Source organism: Panicum hallii, chromosome 8 (genome assembly GCF_002211085.1).
Source record: "Panicum hallii strain FIL2 chromosome 8, PHallii_v3.1, whole genome shotgun sequence".
Classification (NCBI taxonomy): domain Eukaryota; kingdom Viridiplantae; phylum Streptophyta; class Magnoliopsida; order Poales; family Poaceae; genus Panicum; species Panicum hallii.
Window position 1 is genome coordinate 29189930 of NC_038049.1, and position 7310 is coordinate 29197239.

Sequence of the window (7310 nt, forward strand, 5' to 3'; positions counted from 1 at the left end):
TCAGAGAAATAACTGTATTTAAATTCTGGCATATGTACACCCTGCATTGAGGTTTCATTTTTTTTTACTCCGTAACTTGTCCAGTTTAATTGGCTTATTATCAGCTGTTAATTCTATTGTCAAATTTTTTGTGCTCAAAGTCAATTAGTTAAAGTGCCCAATATATTTCCTATTAGCTTTCAGTTCTGACAGAGAGTCGATCATGCTACTTCTGAACTTGAAGGAAAGCCTAGCGTGGTAAAGCTGATGTGCTGCAAAATGACAGTTGAAGTCACCTGATTTTGCCACCCAGTTCACCTCAGGAACAAGTGAACTTGGAAGAAATCTGCTTAAAAATTCAAGCAAATATATTTAAAGACTAGATTATTTATAGCAAATTAAAATGGCTACACAAAAGGAGAATGGAAAGTTTTGGTACATTATAAATTCATATTGATGTCTGTGATTATTTTTTGGGTGTTTTTTTCTTTTAACTTTTCTGATCTAATTGGTTTTATAATATGCATGCTGAATAAGAATAACTGAATGTAAAGGAAAATAATGTGACTATTAATTATTTAACTTGATGTAACCCTTGTTTTGGGAAACAATGACTGAAAAAAACTCAATAAATACAATAGAGTATATACTAGAAATTCACTTTGATGAACATACCATTTGAAACTACTTTTACATATCTGGCATGTTTACTGATATTCTCAACGTGATAGAGTCACCAATAAAAGTACCGATGACAACAAATAGCTGAGAATTTTCGAATACCAGCTGCCAGATGATACTGAAGATGAATTAAATGCAACATACTGGTTTGAGCCTCCTGCATGCATGGTTCCAAAACCACCTTGTCCGTATTGGTGCCATGATTCGGTAGCTGCATGAGACAATGTTTCAACAATTAACTTCGATGAACTAAAGGCAGAATGCGTCAATTTACATATGTTTACAGAATTCAGTAGCTACTGACCTTGCTTTGATATTGTGCTGTTTGAATCGTCGAAGCCGACGGTCCAGAGGAAGTACCCAAGCAACTGAGACCTGGCTGCAAACTCCAGCTTCTTCTGCACCACCTGTGCACTGTCGAAGCTGACCCAGAGGTCACCATTGTAGAAATACTCTGCCACTGACTGGCTGTCATAGGTAACAACGGTGCTTGCAGAATCCATGTACTCTTCGACCTCTGCATAGGCAATTATCCCGGTCTGGTTGCTCTTCCTCTGCTTTGTCCCGGCAGCTGCCGTCGGCGATCCTATCCCGTTCTTGGCCTTGTTTCTAAGGAACCAGGACCTTCCAAACAGAGGTATCCCCATTACCAGCTTGCACGGAGGGACTCCAGCATCCAGCCATGAGATGACCCCGTAGCTCACCGAGAAGTGCGAGGTCGCGTCGTAGAGAGGCGCGTCGACGGTGGTGACGTTGCTGCCGCCATGGAAGCCGAAGGTGAGAATGTTCGCCCAGTTGAGGTTGCTCGAGATGTCATCGATCGGGTAGTCGAGGTTGTCGTCAGGCATGTCGAACAGGTGGTTGGAGAAGTAGAGCGTCGCTGTCAGAAGAAGAGGCTCGGACAGGGAGTTCGTGGTGGATTCCTCGGTGATCTTCGCTCGCCATTCCGCGAGCAGGACCCCGAGGTTCTCCATGTCCATCTGCGTGGCCGGGAAAATCCACGACAAGTCGAGGCCGTCGAAGCCGTTGGCTCGAGCCAGTTCCACCGAGGAGTTGATGAACACTCCCCGGAGGCTCCTGTCCGAAGCCATCCTGGAGAAGGCGGCGTTGGACACGTCCATCCTGTACTCATTCGTGCCGATGGACAGCATTGTCTTGGCGGACGGGCTCCCGGCCTTGACGGTGCTGGAGAAGGCGGCGAGCAGCGAGGCCTCGTCGGCCGGCGGAGGCGCGACGGCGTAGCTCGCCTCGTCGATGGACACCGAGCTGTAGTAGAGGTGGGTGAACAAGGAGGCGTCGATGCTACTGACCGGGGAGTAGCGGCTCGAGGACGGCGACCAGTAGCCGGCTCTCACTCCAGCCGCAGGACCGCCGCCGCCGCCGTCGGCGCATAGCTGCTGCGACATTGACGCAGAAGTAAGTGACAGGAATTCGACGAGGGAGATTAGGGATACGGTGAGACTGAAACGCCGTGGCCGCGCCATCTGTGTGGCTGGGGAGGTGGTGAGGTGAGGTGGCTGCAGTGGGAGGCTGGAGCGAGGACGGAGTGGTTGCAGAGGTGAGCATGGCGACGAGGGAGCAGGGGTTAGGAGGGGAGAATCTCAGGGCTGGTGGTGGGAGCAGATGGATGGCGATCACTGATGATTGCGTTGCGCGGCTGTCCCTCATCAGGCTGCCGGCCGGATTGAAACGAGGGTGCTGTTCTTTCCATCCTCGCCTTGGTAATGGCTGATCAGCTTGCAGGCAACAGTGTGTTCTGGGGCTTAATCACCCTGCCTCTGGCTCTGAAGTCTGAACTCTCCACAGGAAATGCGTGAATGGCTCTGTTGTTTCTGCTGGTAAGACATGCTTGGCCTTTTTTTTTATAATAGTAAGACATGCTTGGCCTTGGCCGACGACCGTACCCCTGCTGGCAATCTTGGAACTCCTCCTGACCCCTTGCGGCTATTCTGTTCTCGCTGTTCTAACCTCTGCAAAAACAAGCATGTTAACTGCGGTAAACAAGCATTGTTCAGAACAAGTGTTGGTTGCAACTTTTGTAAGAACCCTCCAATTTGACACCATTTTAAATAAACTGCCGGTTATCATCTTTAAAATAAGAGCTAGCACATGTTCGCTTGAGAGTGTGTCACATGCTAACCCATATTTAGAGGATTCGACAACTAACACGTTATTCACCTAAAATGATATCAAATCCGGTAGTCCGGTATGTGCTAGCCATATGCCCAAGATTAAGCACACGTATCGTCATATAAATTGCACGTTACCCATGAACCATAGAGAGTAAATTTTACATAACACGAGATCCAACAATAACAAGGAAGATTCAAATCTGAAAATAGGGTTTAAGATCCACAATACAAGCATTGGGCTCACGAATGATATTAACAGAGACATGAAATTAAAATTTAGTGTTTCATCATGCCCTCAAAAAAGTCTAGCTACGCAGCGGATAAGTTGATAAAAGCATGATAATGCAATGGCATCTTTACTCAAGGAAACCATTGCGGCCACAATGACCTACTCCTCCTCCATACCGGGATTGGCGGGGTAGAAGTGGCCGAACACAACTTCCAGCTTACCTGCAGCTTAGTTTAAAAGGCAATATGAGTACAAAGGTACTCGCAAGACTTACTCAAATATATAACAAGGATTATGCAACTAAAGCTCATGCAAGATTGAGGCTTTAAGGTTAAGTAATTATTGCATACGCATGAGCATTCTAATCCAACAACTAGCTCTCTAGTCAAAATTAAATAATCTTGCCTAACCCAACAATTTTAGTTGATTAATGAAGGAACAAGTAATTACTCATAAAGTTGGCATGAAACATAACCAAAACTTCTACGAAAAATTCATTGGATATTGAGCTTGCTCGTAACCGAGAGCGCGGCAATTCGAATTGATTATTTAACCTTACAAGAGTGTACTTCTTTACCTACACGACACCCACATGACACAAGGACCATGCGGCTCACCCAACCGATCACGTTCACGTTGAGTAAGAGGGTACTTGCATCAACCTTTTCCAACAAGTCTCAACCATTGAAAATCACGCCTAGCTTACATGAAGAGTCACCTAGATCCACCGGGGACACCCCTAAGCCTCTCTATATAGCCCCTTGGCCACACATTTAGGACCGTGCCTTAATGATTAAAATAAAGAAAGTATTAGGCTTATCTATACCATGATTGGATATATGGTAGTACGTTAAATTGCTCAAAACCGAGGTCATCCACGGACGATCCTTAATCGGTCCGAGCGAACTATGCCCCCGAGACTCCTTTATCTAGACCCTACCATTCCACTTGAACCACGAAACTACCTTTCCAACATCAACCAAGGTCGTACAGGTGCGATCAAGGATTACCAAGTGAGTGTAATGTGACACTATTCCACTATTTCCTTTCAAGTTATAGAAATACTCTAAGCACGGCTAAGCAACTAGTCAAATTATTAAGTTAACTAGCTAACACGTGACAAGGATAAGGAATAACAATTCAAGTAAGGGAAATGTATAAAAGTAGGTACAACCATGTGATAAATAAATATAATACATAACTGAAGCATCCCCCCGTCAGGGAAGACTTAAAAGTGATGCTTTATCAGTCCCAGGAGGCTGATAACACTTTTATTACATCAGATGGTACATCACCGTACAGCTCTACACGGTAATGGGCAGTGAAGCGCCACTATCGCGAGGATTACAACTAAAACCCACACTACTACACTAGCTACGAAAAGAGGGTCATCAGAGTCTTGCGCCATGCGGAGTTCCAGTGGTGGCCTTAACCACAGGCAAGACTGGGTGCAGAACGAAACCCTACTCGACTTCTTCGGGGATGTAGTCTGGATCCTCCACTGTAAAAGTAAGAATGGGGTGAGTACAAATGTACTCAGCAAGTCCAATCACACGCACGGAGGGGTATAACAGAAATCAATGCACAGGACAATCCAAGGATAAGGTTATGGTTCATTTGCGGAAAACTTGGTTGTATGCACAGGTTTGTTTGAAAACATTTCCAAAACAAGTTTTCTAGTACCAAGGAACACACGATGTTGATCCACACAGGATCCAAGTTTTAAACTGCTACCGGACTCCCCGTCCGCCGTAGCACACGGCACAACTGCCGGACACTTCTCAAACAACTCACACCAGCCCAACCATTCCCGGAGAGAAACACTAGTTGTGTGACCACACCATAACTTGCCCAATACCGTGGGCACGGCTATTCGAATAGATTTTAACTCAACAGAGGTGTGCAACTTTACCCACAGGTGGGGTACCACAGCACGATCACCTTAGTGTCGGTGCAGATCCCAACAAAGCCATTACCCACCTTAGCTAGACCTGACTAGCCACCACGGGATCCATCAAGGGGTCATTCGACCTATCTCCGAGGTTTAACCGGGGCATAAGTCGCACAGAGCTTATCCCTTCTCCTTGATCACCCGTTGCTCTCAGCTCTCCTGATGGCTACCAGACTAACTAGTGGGATTTATGCTAAGCCGTTGCCCATACAACGGTCAAGTGGTTTGCACGACAGGAAGCTAGGTGAGATGACACATCAACTCGGTCCTTAGGGGTGACAAGATGGATATCTCCCTTCCTCGCTCAACCACACAGGTACGAGCACACCAACGGCAATTCACACAGAAGTGCCATCCATCCCGTCTGACTCATCTTTCAAAACCACATTTTATCCCTTCCCACACGCACACATTTCTTTATAAAACTAGGTGGTCAAGGTATGGTTATCACAAACAAGGGTGGCTATCCTACCATGTTTTCAGCAAGCAAAACCATGCAATTTTATAAAATAGGCCACTGGGTTGTGTTTATAAAAACTAGGACAGAAACATGCATCAAAGGGCGGGTTTGAACTTGCCATCATCAAACCCTTGCGGGAGGTCCTGATCGGAGCACTGTCCCTCAGGCTCGGGGTCGCAGAACTGGTCCTCATTCGCTTGGTCACAGTCGGGACCTTCCTCGTTCACTCCGTGTCCTACGACGCAAACAAACAGACACACAATCAAGCGAAAGATCTAAAAGCCTTTATTGTTGAGCTTAAATTGGAAATAATTTAGTTATGGAGATAGGGGTAATATTTTTGGGTGGTTTCTTAATGGCGTGGTTAGAACTATACTAGAAAGGGTGTGGTAAAGTTTCGGGTCGATCGGAGCTCGTTTGGCGCATAAAATGATAGGTTCTATAAAAGTCTAAGGGTTAAACAAGGAGTCAGGGACCCGTTCGTAAATGTTTTAGAGGTAGCGGGGCTTGGTTATAACTCCTGGGGGTACTTGGGGTATACTAGAAAGGTGTAGGGACCTAATTAAAATTAAGTTTATGAGACGGGGGTTTTAGTTTTTCCTGAATAGCTAAAAACAGGAGGGCCTGCAGTGTAATGTGGCACAAGGGGGTTTCTTTCGGGAAAAAGGGAGAGGCTAGGGGGTTCTGTGGCAAATGACCACCTTCTTCCTCCTCCCCCCCATGGGAAACAGAGGAGAGGGGATGGGGGCGCCGGCGGTGGCAATTCCGGCCGGCCCGGGGCCCGGCGGCGGTTGGGGCGGGGGGGGGGGGGGGAAAGGAGGAGGGGGTCATATTCCCCTACTCACCTCGGCTTGGGATGCTGCAAGGAGGCGGGACCGCGGTGGGGGGCGGCGGCCGGTGGTGGTGTGCGTGGCGGCGGTGGTAGGGGCAAGGAGGTGAGAGGCTAGTTGGCGCTGCGGTTCGTGGGGGCGCCGGGGGTGCTCCTCGGCCCCTTTTATAGGTGGCCGAGGCGGTGAGGCGGGGAGCTCGGCCGGCGGCGTCGCGGGCGGCCATTAATGGCGTTTGGCCGCTCGCGGCCGTCATGACGCGGCGTGGCGGCGAGGGCGCCAAGCGTTGCACGTGGGGGAGGGTCGGGTGCTGGGCGGCACAGGACGGGGAAGCGACGGCGCGCGCGGCGGGGCGACGGGTGGCACGGCGGGCGGCGCGGCCACGCACGGGGGAGCGCACGCGCGTGTGCGCGCGGCGCGGCGAGGCACGGGCCAGGGGCGGGGCGCGAGCGGCGGGAAGCATGGCGCGGCGCGTGGTCACGCGGGGCACGCGGGGGCGAGCGCGTGCGCGCGGCACGGCAGCGTGCGACCGTGTGGCGTTCGGGAGCAGAGGGAGGAGGGAGGAACAGGGAGGAGAGGAGGGAAGGAAGGAAAAGAAAAAGGGAAAAAAAGAAGAGAAAAGGGAAGAAAGGAAAAGAGAAGGAGAAAGAAGGGGAAAATAGGAAGAAGGAAAGAGAGAAAAGGGAGAGAGAAAAAAAAGGTGACGCGCGCCGGCGATATTCGCGGCGGAGCCCGCGGCTGGTCGGCCACGCGCGCGCGACGTTCACACGCTGCGCGAGGAGAAAAGAAAAGGGACATCGCGTCGGCGCCGATCGCGGCGGGTGGTTACGCGCGGGCGACAGGCCTCCGAGCGGTGCGGGACGGGACGGCGGTCGTGTTCGTGTCGGTTGTCAGGGTGGCGGGGAAAAATGGAGAGGGTTAGGGCTAGGGTTGGGATGGGCTTTGACGGCGATTAGGTTTTTGATCGAAAGATTTTAGCGCGTAGTTTGATTTGGTAAATTTTCAGGGCGTCACAATAACCCATAATTATCCAAATGAGATAACTAAAACT

General features: G+C 49.5%; 1 protein-coding gene across 1 annotated transcript; it reads right to left on the reverse strand.

Annotated features, from left to right (window-relative positions):
* Window positions 1-528: 528 nt before the first annotated feature.
* Window positions 529-2469, reverse strand: LOC112902144 (class V chitinase-like). The gene is made up of 2 exons (XM_025971074.1): window positions 965-2469; window positions 529-871 (listed from the first exon to the last, which is right to left on the reverse strand). Exons 1-2 carry the CDS (start codon window positions 2142-2144, stop codon window positions 699-701), a joined length of 1353 nt encoding a protein of 450 aa, XP_025826859.1. The 5' UTR covers window positions 2145-2469; the 3' UTR covers window positions 529-698.
* Between the last annotated feature and the right edge of the window lie 4841 nt (window positions 2470-7310).